Source organism: Pezoporus flaviventris, unplaced genomic scaffold, assembly GCF_033815535.1.
Source record: "Pezoporus flaviventris isolate CSIRO_AGI_PZ_B2104156 unplaced genomic scaffold, CSIRO_AGI_Pfla_v1 ptg000066l, whole genome shotgun sequence".
In the NCBI taxonomy this organism is placed as follows: domain Eukaryota; kingdom Metazoa; phylum Chordata; class Aves; order Psittaciformes; family Psittacidae; genus Pezoporus; species Pezoporus flaviventris.
In genome coordinates this window covers 16,804,444-16,823,732 of record NW_026892614.1, presented here as the reverse complement: position 1 = coordinate 16,823,732, position 19,289 = coordinate 16,804,444, and the positions used below count along the sequence as shown (strand labels likewise).

The 19,289-nt window shown below is 45.5% G+C and overlaps 1 protein-coding gene across 3 annotated transcripts in view; it reads right to left on the bottom strand.

The window, feature by feature from the left end:
* The window catches only part of PDE10A (phosphodiesterase 10A), a 369,406-nt gene that overhangs the window by 181,612 nt on the left and 168,505 nt on the right, over positions 1 to 19,289 (bottom strand). The window contains exon 1 of one of the 3 annotated variants that reach the window (XM_061471382.1): positions 829 to 2,449. The exons of 1 other annotated variant lie outside the window; for it this stretch is intronic. In XM_061471382.1, coding sequence (XP_061327366.1) covers positions 829 to 1,681 — 853 coding nt within the window. In that variant the 5' untranslated portion in view covers positions 1,682 to 2,449. Of the gene's footprint in view, positions 1 to 828; positions 2,450 to 19,289 lie in introns of those variants that run through there. One more of the 3 variants, XM_061471381.1, reaches the window with a different exon arrangement.

Sequence of the window (19,289 nt, the reverse complement as noted above, 5' to 3'; positions counted from 1 at the left end):
GCCGAGCCGCGCAGCGAGAGGCCGAGGAGCCGCTCTCGCCCAGCTCCCGCCTCCAGATACGGGCGAGCGCGACCCTGCGCCCGGTTTCGGTGGGAGCCGGCGAGGATTGAGCCGGCAGCGGAAGCTGCTCGCTGCGAAGCGCCCTTCGCGGAGCGCCTGTGCGCCCCCGGTATGCCGTTCTCCCGTCACTATCACCGTTACAGCACCGGCCCCCAGCGAGAAGCACGTTTCCTCTCCGGCTCCTTGCCCGCCTCGCAACGAGCCACGGCCGGGAAAGGCGGCACCCAGTACCACAGCCGGATTAGAAACATGGAATTTGCACGCGTGCGGCAGATCTGACAGGGGATGCAGGAAGAAGAGATACATTCCACCCTTTTTCGGTCCTCCGCCGCCGCTTTTCTGTCAGTTGCCGATACCATAATGCTTCCTTATTGCTACTCAAGTAAGTAGGGGGAAGTCTCCATTTCTGTACGTCTCATTCCTGAGCAGATTAAGCATGCACCAGGTAAAAAGCTGGCACACACATAGGTAGAGTTGTCCGACCGCGAAACGATGCCGAAACCCACGAGGCGTTAGCAGCCAGCTCCCACAAAGAGCACTCGGTTACACTGAGCATCCCCTTTGTCCGTGCATCCTCAGCACACACCCGGTGGCTCCTCCATGCGTCCACGCACCCCTCACGTATACGGCCCCTTTGTGTCTGCGTCTCCCCCTCACTCACAAAGAAAAGCTCTTTCCTCCAGGCATGCACCCCGCCTCGGACACAGCCCTTCGCCTCCCCCCGAGACACAAGCGACCCGCCGCCGGGCACAGCGCCACGGTACCTACTTGTGTTCAAGAAACAGTCCGTAAACCTCCTAAAGCAGCTTGTAGAATTAGATCCATCTTCCATGTCTGGCCCTAGGAGCAGGGGAGACGAGAAGGAGAAGAAGGCGCCTCTCTGCCGCTGCTGCCGCCTAGGAGTCCTGCTCCCGCCGGGGCCGTCACCGCCTCGGATCCCGTCGCCGCGAGCTGCTGCTGCTGCTGCTGCAGCACCGAGGGAATTGTAGGACCACGGGCGAGAGGCGGCTGGAGAGAGGAGGAGCCGAGAGTGGTGCTGCCGGGGGCCGCCGGCTGCGGAACGGAGCAGCAAGCCCTGGATGGAGGAAGAACAGAAGAGTCTCCTCCTGCCGCTGCCGCCTGGATGGGCGATCAAGTGAGCTGCTGCTGCTGCTCCGCCAACATCTCTTCCTCCTCCTCCTCCTCCTGCCGCTCTCGTTGCCTCTCCTCCTCCTTCCCTCCCTTGGAGACTTGTGAGGTTAAAGGAAGACAAGGAGGGGAAATGAGGAGGCGGCGGCAAGAAGTAAAAGGAAAATGGAGAAGCGGAGGAAAAGGAGGGGACTGGAGCGAGGAAAGGAGCCGCTGCCGCTCTGGGGACGATGCTGGCGTTGGCGGCGGAGGAGGCTGTCCCTGCAGCGCTGCTTCTGCTGCTGCTGGTGGTTGTTAGGAGGAGAAAGAGGGAGCTGCAGGCAGCCGAGCCGCCTCCAGGAGCGGGGGGAGGAGGAGACCCGCCGCTGCCTCCACCTCCGCCGCTCTGTCCATGGGAGTGGAGCGGGCGGCTGCCGGAGCCGGGCTTTTCCCCGGGTGCGGCAGCCAGGGGGGCCGAGGGGCGGGATATGATCCGCTTCTCCGGGTTGGACATGCTTCCGCTCTTCCCTCCCTTTCGCGGTAGTTTAAGGCAGGACGCCTAGGAGAGATACCGGAGTAAAGCGAAAGGGAAAGCCGAAGAAAGACGGAGCCAAACAAAACCAACGGCGGTTCGGTCTTCAGATCCCTCCAGCGACCCGCGGGCAGTATTTCCTCCGCGTCCCGTCTCCCCGCACGCACGGAATGCTCACATTTCCGTTCCCCCTTTAGGCCGGAGGGGACAGGGCGCTACTGACCGCCAAGCGGTTCCGATCCCCTTTTAAAGTCTGCTTTTCCTCATGCTCCCACCTCTCATTCAAAGCAAGAAACCGGCAACGATCTGTATTTTCTTCGAGAGGGGCAAAATACTGCCCCGAATGTCCGTGCTTGCCTGCAAAGAGGCAGATGAAACCACCGCAGTGCCGCTTCCAGCCGCGGCCCGGCCGCCAGAGAACGCCCACTGGCGGAGCCAGCGCTTCCCGGCTGCCGCCCTTCCTCCCTTTCCTTACCGGAGCGCACAAGGGAGCGATAGCACCGCAGCTACCTAAAGTGACCGCAGAGAGACACGCGAGTAAAAAGATCCTCCCTATGCGAACTCGTTATTTTAAACAGATATTTCCATCTACCGAGATCAAAAAGCAGGCGCCCTGCGGCGCCTGGGATGAAAGTGCCAGCGTGCCGCCCCTCCGTTTCTGTGGGGCATCAAATCCCCATTCCCATGCGGAGATGCACAGTTCCTCCTCGCTGCCCCAGATCACACGTGTTTGCTCCACATACGCCCCTCCAGCCACTCCCCCTTACCCCCTTGGCACACCTGCAGCTACACACCGCTCAACCCCAGCCCACCAAGGCGTCCAGTTCCCCGAGGGGCTACCTCAGGCGCTGGCTTCTGGTGCGCCGTGGCTCCAGGGCCGCCACCGGCCTTGCTCCACAGGCACAGGCGGTGCCGTTCGCCAACGAAGCCCGTCAAGCCGGCACTCCGGCGCCCTGGCGGGGTCTCCCGGCGGGCGGGGTCCCTTTCCGCAGCCCTCGGGCGGCAGCGCTCCCCTTGAAGGCGCGTCCTGCCACCTCCACCGGCCCTTCCGCCGCCGCCTCGCCACCCCGCCCCGCCAGCCTGTCCGCAGCCCGCCCGTCCCGGCGGCACGGCGCCTAGGTGGGCAGCGCTACAGCGGCCCTCAGCGGGACAGCCTCCGGGGAAAAGCCCGGCCGAGGGAAGCCCAAGGCCGGGCCCGGAGCGGAGCGGGGCGGATGGCTGAGCTAGAAGCCCCCGCCCCACGTATTTCGTTTTCGCCCCGAACTCGCTTTGCCCTGGGTGCCAGCCGTTGCCGAGAGGCAGGCGGAGAGAGGTCCAAGCCCGCAGGAGCTTACCTCCGACAGCGGAGAAGGGGCCGGGCATCACCAACCACCGGCGGGGCGCACTTCAGCCCGGCCGGGCACTGCCTTCGGGCCGGGCGGCTGCCGGCCTATGGGGAGCCGTTGTCCCGCGCCGCCTGTCAGCGTAACGGCACCGCAGGATAGCGGGCAGCGCGTCCCTGCCCGCCCCTCCTGACACTCGCCCCCCTCACCTCATCCGCAGCGAGGATCGTTCGTGCCCCAGGCAGCCCGTACGGCCCGAGCAGCCCCTGAGGCGGTGGCGCTCACCAAGGCGGGGTTCTGCCGGCCCTGCCCTCATCTCCCCTCGCCCGGCGGGCAGCGGCAGGGCCTTAGGGCTGCCCCTTCTCCTCAGAGGGGGCACTGGGCTCAGAGCCTCCGCCCGGCAGCCAGGCTGACAGCTGCCTCAGGGCACGGACCGCCAGCGCGAGGAACCTGCCAACCTGCCCGTGCTCAGCGGTGGGGCCGGTACACGCTGAATTACACCCGTCTCGGCAGGACGTCCCGACCGGGGCTTCCTCCTCTCATGTACCTGGTCGGGGCGGAGGGAACCGCGCTCCTCAGGTAGACGGCCGATTCCCCGGCGCTGCCGTCCGCCAGAGGGGGGAGAAACGGCAACTGCGGCGGTCCTCGCCCGGCTGGGGCTGCCCTCCCAGAGACACTGGGAGCCGGCACCGCGGGAGCTGTTGCGGATACTCGCGGAGAAGATGCTTCTTTGCCTGCTGGCAGCGGGGTCCCCGAAACGCGGGAGATGCTGTTTTCCTCCTCTGCCTTCCGGGAGATCAAACCGCTGAGTCGTCCGTTGCCGCTGCAGGTGCTGCGTTAGCGGGTCTGTGGTGCTAGGTGCCCGTGGGAATCCTCACCAAACTACCGCGATCTTCCTATTCCAGTGCCAAATTAGGCTCTTTCGAATTTCAACTCCTGCCTTGAAAACAATACAAACCTACGCTTTTGGTTTGTATCTAAAATCGTTCGAGGGTTTTATGGAAATCATTTCAGGGCTTCTTTTAACGCTAGAATACACACTAACTCCTGTCAAAGTTAGAGCCTTTGCCTACTAGCCTCTGAAATGCTGCAAAATAAGATGCTCCTCTGAAAATAATAGTGCTTTCAAATTCAAGCGCATTTTCAGCCAGTTGAATGTTTCGTAACAGTTAGAAACAATCCACAGAGTTCGCAAAAGGTTTTATGTGCCGAAACAGATTTAAAGATTCTCAGCAAACAAACTGAAAACTTATAAAACAAACAAAAAACCTCCGAGCGGGCTTTCATCTGAGTGGTTCTTAACGTCTGTCGTCCTAAAAATCCTGAACTAAAATACAGAAAAGTACATCTGCTTCCGTGATCCATTTTCTGTTGGTATATTTGACTTTATCAAAACCTTCTAATTTATATGTCTGTTTATGTGAGATGCTTTTATTTCCTGAAGTCTCACCGTTACTTACTTCACATACAGAGCTTTTCTCTCACAATTGCCGCAGGATAACTGGAGATCCAGCAAACGCTTAAATTCTCTTCGAGAAAGTTTAGCTCACGGAAACAGAACGTTAGTGAATTATGTTTTGTTGTTGCAGCCTGTTTGTTCTGCAATTAACAACTTCCCATTAGAAAATCTCTTACACTAAAATGTTTACATTGAAAGAGATAATCAGACTGAAATGACTGACAAAAAGCGAGAGCTATTCATCTGAAAAAAAATTAAAGTTCCTCCTGTAGACAGATTAGTCCCAAATTGTTCTGTCAATATCAAATCCGTGAAACTTTACACCGTCAATTTATAATTGTAGAAATCTTGTTTGACTATGCTAATCTACGATAAATGTCTCAATTGCCGTTCATTCAAACTACAGTTGTTCAAATATTACTGCCTGAAACAGTGTATCTATGTATTTATACAAGGAATATGAATTGAGCATGTATAAATATGTATGTGTATATACAACAAACCAGGCAAAACACATTTTGATTTGTAAGAAATAATCAGATAGTTTAGACAAGCAGCTTTCAGGTTAAGGGTTAGTTTAAAACTGTTCATTTGATTATTTTTCATTACCCACTGCCAATTCATACCTGATTGGTCACCTGCTTCTTGGCTGGACAAATAAAAGCAATTACAGAAGAAAAGTTAGATGACAGTGAAAATTAGTTTTCAAGCTCTGTACATATATGTTTGTAAAATACATGGAATTGCAGCCAAGTCAGATACGCTTGGTGGCCATTTCAGTACCTGAGGTTAAATTAGTGATGAATCACATCTGCTTTTTCCCCAGTATATCTCAATCTGTTTTTTCATTGCTCAGTCAGCATCACAGTTTCCATGCCACAGAGCAATGATGTCACTGATGCCACAGTGGTACTAATCATGCACCCAAGTCATTTACTGGAAAAGCCTTACCCACTCCAATAGGAATTATGTGTGCGACACAGGTTTGCTTCAGCATCCCAAAAATGATTTTTGAACTTCTGAAACACAAAGAAATTGAAACTAGAGTACTTTGATGCATCCACTTGCAGCAGGTGCAGGGGTTCTGACATGAATGCATTGTGTTGGTGCAATGATGACCAAAAGTCTTTGGTTGTATTTGCATGGGTAAATGGGATTTCACAAGAGTTCAGGAGCCAGACTGCCCATGAAGCCAGCAGGAAGTCCAAGAGGAACTGGCCTGGTTTGAAAGCAGCAAGTAAGCCTGTTTGGCAGCAATTTGGCAATATTAATCAAAATTCTTGAAGGAAAACATTGTGGGGAAAAAGTAAAATCAAGTTAAAAACAGGTGTTTGGTATTAAGTACAGCTTAAAACCAAACACCTGTTCTTTCCCCATTTTGTCTGCTGCATTTTAAGAGTGACAGTGACTCATCTTTTATGTGGTCCCTCACTTTTTGCCTGGTAAATCCTCTTACACAACTCATCTTTATATCCTAAGAGTCCTCTCTATAATGTATCATCAACACCCTAGAAAAAGAGAAAAAAAAAGAGGATTAAGACAGATTATGGGAAAAGGGAGTTTAGAAAAACATAGGATGACAGCAGTAGAGGAGCTGATGGAACCAACCACCTGAATGTGGGTAAGGCAGGAGCAGCCATGATGAAATACAGAGAAAGCAACCTACAGCAGAGGTGGGGTGGGGAAAGCAAAAGGATACATGCAGTTAAATCTGAAGCTCTAGCGCTGAGTAAATACCATCCCCAATTAAATCCTTTATGGAGAAGTCCTGTTAAAGTTAATAAAAAGAATTGCCTTTTTTTTTTTTTCCTACAGATTATGTGCTAAATGATCTTACAGAATATAGTCATTATTACTGAGCTAGTGAACTGCTATCATAAATTAGAAACCTACAGAAAAGACATTGTTCCTAAAGCCTTATTCTATAAAGCTTTAGAGTAATTGATAGAGAGCCCTATTTCATAAGGGATTCTTTTCAGAAATTATTATTATTACACGCTGCATACACATGAGAAGAAATTTGTTTAAAGGGTATATATCAGCCATTTTCTCTGATTCCCACAAAAAAAATCATACAAGCCACTTCTTTTGCACAGGAATATTAACTGCAAGTCTTGATAACATGCAGTCGTGCTAGCAGCCATCTTAAAAGTGGTTCGGGGAATTACCTAGTCCATATGCAAAAGAGATAGAGTGAGATCCAAAATGAACTGCAATTCATTCAGCAAATCAAAACAAGACATTTTTTTTTAAATGAGGCCAGGTCTGTTCAGAGGTAACTGACATATAGAAAAGAAAAAACGTAAATAAATATATTGTTTGCTTTCTGTAGTTTGTTCAGCTCTGCTTATGTCACTTTATTTTCTTCTCTGCAAGGTGACAGCTGAAAGGTTATGTGGCTAGAGCTATAAATAATCAAAGTTTCTCTAGAAGTGTGTTTCTAAAAGGGAAGATTTGCCAGGAGAGACATATTCTCCAGATGTAGATGTACATGTACATGTTCTTCAATGTACCCACCATCATACATCACAAAGCATAGCACTTCCAGAAAAACTCTATGCAAAGTTTTCAGTATTATTTTTCAGGGGAAAATTGCAATTCTTTATGGACAGAAGCTATGTTCAAGGTAGAGCTTTTATCTCAAAATTTTCAGGTAGACATATTGCTAGATATTACACTGTAATGAAAAAAAAAAAACCCTACTGCCATTGTACAAAGGGAAAATATTTACAATATTTGTACTCAGTGTACTATGTGTCCTATGAAAGGCTGTGAAAGAAGCTAAAGCAAACCTTATGATGCCATCTACCATTTTGTGCTGTCCTGTGAAGCACAAAGATCAGATATTTATTGGTTTTGTTAAAAGGGTGTTCAGAAAAGGAAACTGCTGTTTGGGCTTTGGTTATTTTGTTAACGGTGAGGACCTCCTCCAGAGAAAACACCCCCTAAATAAATTAGAACTCCAACAACAGCTCTCTTTACCAGGATGCTATATTATAAACCCAAAGCACCACAAACACTGTAAGCTCTTTAATACAATGACTATCTTTTGAATCACATCCAGCACAACAGAATCCTGGCTTGGGACCAGGGCCTCTTAGGTAGTAATGAAACACATACAGCCAGCAACACAACAGTTGGCATGGCAAGCAACAGCACTGTTGTTACCTAATACTATTGGAATAGCCATTTTTATTGCAAGAAAAATAAATAGGGTTATCAGGATTTTTGTAATTTTATCTTTCTGTTTTCATAATGAAATCTAGAGTTACTTTATGACAGAAGAACATGGTCATAATTTGCTATCTGCTAGAGACAATTCAGTTATTGTGTGTTCAACTGGAACAGAGAAATTCTAACCTTTACATGAATTACAGTTCTTTTGTATGTAACAAACTTAAGAAAAATCCAAAAGAAGTAGTTAATATCGAATTATCTTTTACTCTTTTCACTGTGAGCTATGCTCTTGCTAGCATGTAGCACAGACCATGCACTGCTACTGTCCCAACAGGGATGCCAGCTTCCCCCATAACTGTCTTGCAACCTCCTTCTTGACTTTCCCAAATTTTCCAGCTCCTGAAAACAAGCAGACTTTTCCCCAGCAGGTCATGCACAGTTCATGAAAAATCCTACTGTCCCATCACTGGCAAAATTTGCTTGGACTAGCAATTTCAGCTTTGAGTTTAAGTGTAAGACTACGTTCCAGCCAAAGCCTACAGCTGATTCCCCTTTGGTATTATCAGGAGGTGCAAACATAAATTAAGAGAGTCCAGCCTTTACAATTATCTATCTACAAAGAAACAAAATTTATGTCGAATTCAAACACCCTTTTAGGAATTCTGAGCATCACTCAGGAGGGAAACAAGTTTCTTTTTAGAACAATGCTTCATCTTTTTCATTTGAATTCCTCCTTTGTTTTAGTTTCTGGCAAGTCCCATTTTGCTCAGTTGCAGTAACTACCAAGTTACCTGCTGGGAAGAACAGGACTTTTACTCCCACCCCATCTGCTAAAATAAATCCTGAAACTGAGGCTATTGGTAGTGAAATGCAGTCATTAGCCTTCAGAGTTAACACCCTAGGGAGACAAAAAGTGCAAAGAAATGCACACCCTTAGCAACCACACGCTATCTGACATGTTTTCTAAATCAGACTGGTTTTAAATCCATGTGCTGTTTCTATGCAGAAGCCTATCTTTGCAGTCCTGAAAACTAGAAAGCTTGACTTTGAAGTGAAAGCTTGAGCTCTTCAAGTTTGTTGTGCACCCATAGCTCTCCTGTGTGGACTTTCAGACTGATGCCACTGTAACATACATTCCTTCAACTCCACAAGTGAGTTGATAAAACTGAGAAAAGTTCATTGTCCAGGTAACTGTTTTCTATCCCATACTCACTTTAGGCACTGAGAAATTCAACATGACCTACCTCCCTTCAGCAGCACACATGCATGCACTATGAACATGTACCGACTGCCTTTATATTCCATCCTAGGACATACTTGCTATCTTCTTCTTGCCTTTTTTTCACACTTCTCCCTCTTTTTTTTTTTTCCCCTCATCTTTACCACCCTCTCTTTCACATACATACACAGAGACAGCATTTCTCTAGCTGCAGAATCAACATAATGATACAGATTTCCTTTGAAAAATACTTCAATATCAACATGTGAAAAACACCACTTAGAAAGCCATCATCCCTGAACAAACACTGTCTTACATATGTAACCCTAGACCATTGCAGACAAACTTATTTGATTCAGTACAGTTCTCCTCCTCCAGGAATAAGATACCACTACCATGTACTTTTATTCATTCTCTCTTACCCGTTTACTTATTCCCCATTGTCTCATTTGCCATCATCCAGCAGCCCCTGTTACTCTAACAGCTTTCTCTCCCTCATGCATAACCCATCCTTCCATCCTTTTCTCCAGTTCACTGTTTCTCCCCACGCAACCACATCTGCCATGTCTCAGCAAACGTACTCCAAGCTGTAGCATCCCTGTTGTCTCAGCTGCAACAAGTGCTTCATGTGCTTTCTCTCTTCTGATTTCACAGTCTTTCCCCAACAGGAATGCCTTCTGCCCTTCTGCTGGCCAGGTTCCACTGAGAGCTCTGGCACTTGCTATGGGAAGGAGATTCTCCCCAAGCCTTGGGTCTAAATAAAGGTCAGCTGGTAAAGCAGAGGAAGAGGAAACTGCTTGTGCTCTACCAGAAGCCTGGGGTTGCCTACAGAGGAAGCTTTAGGATGATAGAAATGAAGCAGCATTACCTTATCAGCCTAGCCACAGAGTCTACTGCTTGATACAGGTTTCCTGAATGAATGACTAGGAGGCTGAGTACAGACCATTGGAACTCAAGCAGAACAAATAGGACACATCTTATCCACATGATAATACAGGATCAGCAGCTATTTAAAAACAGCCCAGAAATAAAACAAGCACAAATAATTTATCAGTTTTCCTTAGAAAGAAAGTAAAGATACATTTCATAGGTGTAACTGACAGGAGTCCTGTTGAGGCTGGAAGCTTCGTATTCGTGCTAGCCAAACAGGATGAGGATTTTAAAAAATATTGATTGCTTTCTTATATAGAAAATAAATACAAAGCAGTATACTGCAAAATACTGCAATCACAGGTGGAAAGCACAGACCTGAGTATCCAGCAGATTTCTGCAAACATTTCACTCGAATAGAACAGTTATTTAATCTTTTTTTCTGCAAATCTCCTGCACTTTAGGACAAAAGTAGAAGGGAAAGCACAGTGTAACCCACTTGAAGCAATCTCTACAGTATCCTCAGCTTAGCTTTCTTGTGCTGGATACAGTCTGCAGAGATGTAAATGCTGTGACAGTGGGTCTGACTATTTTCAAGACGAAGCAGCAGTGTGGATCCCACTGAATCCCATAACTTAGAATCCCTTTACTGAGAAAGCTTCTGGCAAGCCCTCTAGTTTGCAGTTTCTAAGAGCAGAAAAAGTAAATACCACAGTAGCCCCCACACCCAAGTTACACCAGACTGTCTCTACATCTGATCTGGCTCATACATACGCAGATATAATTATCTACCATTACCCTTTTTTTTTAAGTACAGATTGACATCCAGACTAAACAAGCCATTAATGCAGGAGCAACTCTGGGTTTATTTCTGGAGAAAGGGTTCCTTTGTGAGACCAAAAACCTCCCATTTAACTAAAAGCTCTGTGTGGATTTCTACACCTGTGGTTACTCTAACCTGTGGTTTGACTGGATGTGGCTTCACTAAGTAGAATCTAAAGGATTTTGTTCGAAAAGTGAAAATTTTGCTGTCATTACCTTTTGTTGTCTGTCAGCCCTTGTCCTGCACACAGCTTATCACAATACAAACTCAACATTGGAGATCATTTTTTCTTACCTACAAAACTATCAGAGTTATTTTCTAACTATTTCAGCCCTATGGAGCTCAAAAATAGTAGTCTACCATTAAAACAGCTTTAAATGATCTGTGGAGCCAGACTTTGAATGAAAGGGGAGACACAGGAACCTATAAAGGGGGAAGAAAACAAAAATGAGACAATTAGGTAGAATGTTGGTGTAAGGAACTTGCGTGTGCCACAGGAGAGGAACCCACCCACAGCTCTCTTCCCTAGCAGCCAGGCTCTGGCTGGGGGCACTGCCATGTGGAGCCTGTCACTCTCTTCCAGGTCAGTGGAGCTCTGAACCAGAGGCCTGTCAGGTGTCCCCTGATCCCTGACTTCAGTCCCTACAATCGTAGAATGATCATGCATCCACATATCAGCTACGCGGCTTCCAGTAATCGTAGAATGATCATGCATCCACATATCAGCTACGCGGCTTCCAGTGCCCCAGTAACAAGGTCATTCTGAATCTCACTCTTCCTCATTTCCAGCCCAAATAAATCCATGGCCGCTTCTTTTGGACCAGCTCTTTCTTCTAGCTTTAAATATCTCTTCTGAATTCTTTTCCTTTGGTGTTTAAAAGGAGCAGTAGTATTTTTCTCAGACTTAATTTTCCTTGACTAATCAAGGCACAATCTTTTAGTTCGTTCATACACCAGTAGCTCCCGTCTCCTGATGTCTTAACTTAAAAGCTTATCTGTACCCCTCGTCCACTTGGAATTCATCTTTCCTCAGTACAGTGACTACAGCTCAGACATGCTCTTGTTAAGGTTTTACAGATGGCTTAAATTCTTGCCCAGCTCTTTTGGAGGAATTTTGCTTGATATTTTGTGGTTGCAGTACTAGGGGGTGGAAGGGGTTACTGTTGCCCAAGTCATTTTGTGGTGAACGCAGCCATGAAGAATTTCTTTCCTCTTGATTGTTTCCAACTGATGAGCTCGAAGACAAAATCCATATTCATCCCTAGGTGAATGTTTGTGTACTTTGTACTTGCTGCATTTCATTCTGCTTCCAGTAATACAGACTTCAGAGATCTCTGAATCATCCCCAAATCTGCACCAGTTCCCCTCTGTGCAGACAATAGCCTCCCAGATTTTATAATCTCTAAGATCTGCTAACACACCCTTACTTACATACAGGAAAGAAAGTACAAAACCAGTTCAGTCCCCAAGCAACCTTTCTTATACCAGCAGGGCAGCTGTCCTTCCTTCAGCTATACGTGATTCCCTGTAGCTGTAAGTGCTTCATTCTCAGAGGGTCCACAGCACCCAACGTTTCTGCAGACTTCACAAATACTCAAGACATTGCCTGACAGCTCTGCAAAACAGGGAAGTATTATCTATGAATGCTGCCTTACAGAGGAAAAACACAGAAGTTGGTTTTTTTTTCCCCTAAAGTTATGCAGGAAATTTTAAAAAAGAGTTATAAAAGACCATTGAAAGAATGACACAAAAGTATCCTGGTTCCCCCTCTGTTCCTCTGCCTGCAATATCACCCTCTGTTTTCTCATCCACCGCACGTATGAGGAAGGAGTCCAGGCTGGGGCTGGCTTCAGGAAGAGGCAAAGTAAGCAGATCCCCAAAACCACAGACTGCCAGAGGGCACCTGGATGCCTGCTCTGCCCTTCCAGGAAGGCAAGCAGACAAGCTATTCCAGCAGGGTAGCCACCCAAAGAGCACAGCTCCAGCCCTGCCTAAAAAGCCTCCTGCTGTCTCTGCCATGGAGAGTATGATCACAATGCACGGCTTGTTCTTAGTGCCTGCTGTCCTGCTTCTTTAAGAAAAACATATTTATGCTCTCTTTTGTTCTCCCTCTTCCCCTGGCCATTTTTCTTTGTTATATGTGACACTAAAGAGTTTTTAAAACAAGCCCTCACATTCAACAGAAGTCTAATTTTTCAAATAGCACTCACTGCTGAGATCAAACCATCCCTCCTTGGCTGGACCTATGCAAGAGCACTCTACCAAGCATTAAATCCAATGTACAGAAATTATTTCTTTTAATCTGAGAATAGATTTAGAAAGCAACAGTAACTGACCTTTTATTTGATTAAAAAAAACCAACAAAACAATCTCTTGGTGTATTTGTTTGCTCACAGGGAGATGTCAAAAAACCTCCCACCTCTCCAGTTATACATACCTTCTTGTAAGCGAGAACTTGTTCTCTGTAATCAGATATCTGGCCTGGCCTGGGTGTAGAAGGAAGATTCCCACCTAGAGATTAGTGCATTGTCAATATTAACAGCTTTCATGAGATTGCTGCATCATGATGCCAAGCAAAAATATTTGATTCACGTGACCTGTGTTGAAGCCTGGTGCACAGTTTGCGGCGCTTCTGGAGCTGTTCTTAGATCAGTTGGCTTTCAGGCAGCAATATGAATGTAAATGACACAGCAGCAGCTGCTGCTGCAAATGCATTGACCTGTACTCATTTTATGGGACACAAATGACCCAACCCCAGCAGGATTTATTACAGCTGCCTCTTCGGTGTACACTGTGTGTCAGATCTGGTTTTTCAAAAGACATTTTGAAATGGTTCTTGTTTTGAGTAACAACAACCACAAAAAAGTTAATTCACACTACTGCTCTTCCATGAAAATCAGCATAGCTGTGTTTCAGCAAAGGTATTTCTCTGCAGAAAAGAGATCTTGGTGTACATTACTTCCTCAACACTCTATAGGACTTTAAGGAAATGCAAGAATAAATGTAGGAAGGAGCGGAAAAGATCTAGAAATCTGATGTATGAAAGAATACAAAAGAGAAAGGAAAAATAGCTGTGGTATCAGATGGCTGGTTAAAATTTGTAAGGAAGGGAAATGTAGAGAAAGGTAATGAAAAAGTAAATGGAGTCGCCATCATGGAGCTCAGGGGTAGACCAGGGAAAGGCTGCATCATCTTTACTGAAAAAGCAGAGCAATTTTTTTAGCTCTTTTGCTGGTAGCTATTGTCTACTGAATCCTACCACGCTCTTGCAGTAGATCCAGGCAATCAGAAATATTCTTGTCTAATGGGCCCTTCATGTTCTTACTCCCCAACCCGTAAAACAGTCTTCTTGATGAGAAGTTCAACCTGAACAATGACAATTCACTCATTTACCCACAAGAAAGACTGTGCTTGATATGCCTGAAACCTTGTGCCTGATTCGTTCCTGCTTTGTGTCAGCATCAAGCCATGGACATCAATGGACTGTGTTATTTCTACTGGAGTCAACAAGACAAGCCAGCCTTCATGTTTTTAGCTTTTCCTTCCAGCCCTTCCCTTGCCTGCCTGCCTTATTTACTCTTTGTAATACTTCTTTATTTTTCATTGCAGTTTTTCAGCTACAGCTTACAAGGATCTGGCTGGGAGGCTCTCTCTCTTTTTAGGGCAAAATATGCTGGAAGTTACCTAAGCCTAATGCTGTGCGTGAATACTTGCTGCAGTTACATAGGACAAGGAGTGGATCCATTTCTCAATGACCGCTGGAAGTGGAGGGAAGTTTAGGAACCCCCATGCAGGTAGCACTGTTTGAATTGCGTGAAATAAGCAGCAGTGAACAATTTTAAGCCCATCACTCCAATTAGATTAATCTACCAGATGGAAAATTACTTAAAAAGCTAACTAGACTGTCATATTTTGCTCATTCTTCAACATGTGCCTTCCAAGCATGTGTGAAAACAAAACCAAACAAAATCCTCAGAAAGCCAGGGAAAGCAGAATTACAACTGGGCTTTTCACATGAGACCAAAACAAACTCCCCACATTCGTAGACTCTGTCTTCACTAGCTCCTTAGATGCAAGGTACATTCTTCAAGCCCTACATTAACTGCTGAATGAAAGGGATTTCTTTATAGATCTTCACAATAAGTACATTTTTAAAAGAAAATCAGGTGGTACAAAAGGAAGAGATGCTATATAAAAGCCCATTTCTAGTTGATACACCAAAGAAATTGTTTAAGGGTCATTATTCTGGTGTCACTATCTGATTAGGTAACTCACGGAGTTACGATGGGGATAATTCCAACTTTCAGATACCTTCAAAACCACTATGTCCTGCTGTCTGGGAAAAAAAATTTGTTTACTTCAAAAAAAGCTTTTCTGAACTTTACTTTTGGCATAATCTTTGGCGTTGTATTTCTCATAAGAACGCAAAGAAATGGGCTTGTTGACTCCATTGGCATTCGTTATGATCGTGGTTTTGTTAGATGCTTACATATTCCAAGCACAAACATTGACCATCCTCAGCTGACAGGTCATCTCAGCCCACGTTTAATCCTTGGAACATTTTGTTCTTGTGTGTTTAAGGGCTCTGTGAGCACTCTGTTTGTATAAATGGCTGTGCACACAGAACTAAATAATTGACACTAAATACCGAGGTATACCTAAGTACCTGTGCACGGTGAAGGTACTTGGTTGTTTTCAAAAACTTGAGGAGTCAGGCTAGTGTAGCGTACTTAATAACTTAAAGGGTTTGCTTCTTTTTCAGAAATGCTAAAACTGTATAACAGGTTAAAAAATACTTAGAATATGCAATGTGTAACCATGCTGTTGGAATCACTTGTATTTTAAAAATGAGATATTTATAGACAGCTAAGAAGTTTAAGCTTGAAATTAGAGAAGGAAGTTCACCAAAGTTTCACAATTTAGGCTGGCAATTCAATGAATGAGGCTAGGAAAAAATCCTCTCCCACAGGCAGATCATTCCATAGGTGCCTTCACTGAGATTTCTTGCAGATTCTTTTGAAGTCTGTAAGAGTGGACCCTCTCAAAACAGGGTAAGACCAACAGACAGCCGTATATGCAATGGCTTCTTGTATGTTTCTAGAAATCTAACTTTGAAAAAAGGAAAAGAAACCCACGATGCTGGGGAAAGGAAGACACATAGTTTAACCAAAGCTATGGAGCACTTCACATGAAAAAGAAATTTGGCAGAATAGGTGATGAAGAAGGACTTCACAATATAATCCGATGAACAGAGTACATTCCCAAACAGTACCTGGCTGGAACAGTTGTTTTGACTTGTTCTGTGTGATATAAATATCACATTAAAATATTGCCCAAAAAGTAGAGATTAAAGCACGCAGCACAAATGTAGTGGATGCCAAATGTCTCTGTCCCGTACTGTTGGAAACTGAAATAAGCATGCTCACAAATGGCTCCTGGGCATCAATTTTCTGCCTTACTGTCTCGCTTCTTCCCCCACTCCAGTCATCAGTTTTCCTTTGCTGCTCCATGAATCATAAAACTGAACGTACTCTGAATCACCCCAACACTCATCCAAAAGGTAATTCCCCAAGCAACAATTTGCTTGATGTGGTGATTGCAAACAACATATACATGGCTGAAGTGCAAGGAGCTGTGTGTTACTACCTGTCATGGTTTAAAACCAGGCAGAGCTCCTTCACTCACTCCCCCCACCCTCTTCTTGCCCTCCCCCTACTCCTGGAGGGATGGAGAGGAGAATCGAAAGAATGCAACTCCCACAGGCTGAGATAAGAACAGTTTAGTAACTAAGGTATAACACAGATCACTACTGCTACCACCAATAATAACAATGATAAAGGAAATAACAAGGGAAGAGAATACAACACCTCACCACCAGCTGACCAATAACTCGCCCCCCCAACCTGCCCAAGCTTTGACCGATACCTCCTCCAACCCTGCAGTCTCCCAGCCCTTCCGGCTAGCTCCCAGTTACACCCTGGGCATGATGTGCTGTGGTATGGAATACCTCTTTGGTCAGTTTGGGTCAGGTGTCCTGTCTCTGCTTCCTCCTGGCTTCCCCTCGTCCCTGGCAGAGCATGAGGCTCACAAAGTCCTTGACCAAACCAAAACATCATTGTTATCAGCTCTGTTCCCAAGCCAAAAGTCAAAACACTGCACTGCACCAGCTACCAAGGAGAAAAATGACTGCTACTGCTGAACCCAGGACACTACCAGACAGTTTTGGCCACCAAGGCCAGCTGAGCTCAGCTGAGAAAAATACTCCACCTTTTAGGAAGTTCTGCTATTTCCCCCAACTTGCTTTTTTTTTTTTAACCCCAAATAAATCTGTTTAAAAAAAATAAAAAATATTTTCAAGCTGTCTGGAATAATACAATGTAAACAAGAGACTGAAAGGTACACATGGATATGGACACACAAAAATCCCCAGAATCTCATGAAATGCTAGCTTTTAATGACCCCATCTTCATGTTCAAGAACCTGCACTTCACAGTCACACTGGGAAACATTTCTGTGACAGCTTGATACATCTAAACAAAAATACACTTTTTTCTGATTTTGATTCTACAAATTGAAATAGGTTTTAAATAAAAAGAAAAAGAAAAAAAAGGAAAAATAAAAAGAAGAAAAACAATAAAAAAAGAAGGAAAAAGAAAAAGGGAAAGGGAAAGAAAAACAAAAGGAAAAAGAAAAGTAAAAGAAGAAAAAGAAGAAAAGAAAAAGAAGAAAGAAAAAAGGGAAAATAAAAAGAAGAAAAACAATGAAAAAGGAAAAAGAAAAAATGGAAAGAACAAGAAAAACAGAAAGAAAAGGAAAAGAAGGAGAAGAAGAAAAGAAAGAAAAAGGAAAAGGAAAAAGAGTAAAAAATAAAAAAGAAGGAAGAAAAAAGAAAAAAAAAGAAAAAAAAACAGAAAAAAAAGTTGACTTTCTCTCCCAGTAGAGCAGCCTGTCTTGGGTGTGGATGGGTTAAGAAGCTCTCCCTCTGACAGTCCATCTTCTTCCACGCACAGGATAGGAATTTCTCTCAACTGTCTGTCTTTCCCATTCAGTTCCTCATAGGGTATCTTGTGAGTACCTTGCTCTCTCCCCTTCTCTCTGCTGACAGGAGGACCGTTATATTTTTAGCCATCCATCCAAACTCTCCCTCCATTCAATAACGGGTTCCAATGATTGGGCAAAATTGACAACTCCAATTTGCACTGCCTAACCCTGATTCTTTATGCAGCTATACAGACATGGCCTCTACCAGGACACAGGAATTATCCCTCAGCAAAAGGTGATGGAAGTTCTTTACACCTTGCTTTTTATGTTGGAAATCTTTTAGGCCTGTCTGTTACTCACTTCTGTAGGTATGAGCATTACAAAGCCCGTATTTCTATCTCATTGTCTTTCACATCTTTGTACATGGAGCTTTTCCTTTTCCTTTCTGCATTGTCCCCTTGCCAGATTCTGCATGTTTGAGTTTCTAGGAGCTGGTGCCTTGTTTCACTTTCACACCTTTATGACTTTTGAATCATGGCTGCAATACTTAGCAGCATAATGAAAGACCCCCCAGAAAGACTTGGATAAATGCTGCTCCTTGTACTTCTGAACATCTTCATCCTTTCTCTCCATGCACTCAGTGCAACTTGGCCTCCAGGTGTGCCGAGTGGGCTGTGTCCCTAAAGAAAGGATTCACTCCCCCACATACCCAAATTTGCCTAGGGTGGAGAGCTCTGCACCATCACTTGCATTCAGTACCCAGAGGCTCCCTGTGCTCTCCCTTCCCCCATCTCTTAGCCAATGCCAAACTCCTTACTTTCACTTTCCAGGGTCTCTTTACAAGCAAATCCCTTTCCTGCCTGCCCATCCTCCTCCTCTCCTGGTCTCCATCTGCTCAGCCTGGCCCTCCCTGTCTCCTTTCACCCCCTCCCTCCAGCCCCTTTGTGTTCCACTCACATGCCTGCTTGCAAGCTCTTTTCATGCTGTCTCTGTGCCTGGATTTCTCCTCTTAAACCCCATCTGGCATGCATTCACTCTCTCTTCCTCCCACCTTATAGCCCTTCACAAAATTAACTTCAATGAGACTCAAAACAGTGGCCTCCACTACATTCAAAAAAATGCCTTTAAGCTTATTCACATAAAACTAGAAAACTCACTGGCATCAGTCAGCTGAATTAGTTTTTCCAGTAATCATGCCTGCCAGCCTCGCCTTCATTCACTTTCTCCCCTCTTCTCTCTCACCCCCACTCCATGTTGCACTTCCCTCCTGTTCTCCTTTTAACTCGGGATGGAAGCTTTTCAGGGCGTCTTTATCTCGATCAGAAAGTGCCATGCATGTTGATGAAAGTGAGGGTTGTGCTGAATGGAACCAAAATGTCCTGCTAACTCTAGACACTGCTGGAGATGCTACATCTGAGCTGTCTTAGTAAACACCAGCCAGAAAGGATGAGTTGAGAAATTACAACTAGAGAGTTGGCTTGTGTCAAGAAGTGATTTCCTGAAGTAAAGACTGATAACCCATTCTTTGATAACAGCGGGTGTTTTGCCCTCCCAACTGATGGTGACAGAATCCACCAGGAAATTCTTGCTGTCTTCCAGCACACAGGAGTAGCACACAGCATAACCGGGCTCCCCAGTACCTCCGGACCTGCAGTGGGTGGCCTTTTCTAAATTGCATTTTACGTGCTTTCCACATCACCATGCCAGATCTGACATTCCTCTTTCACAAGCACCAGACA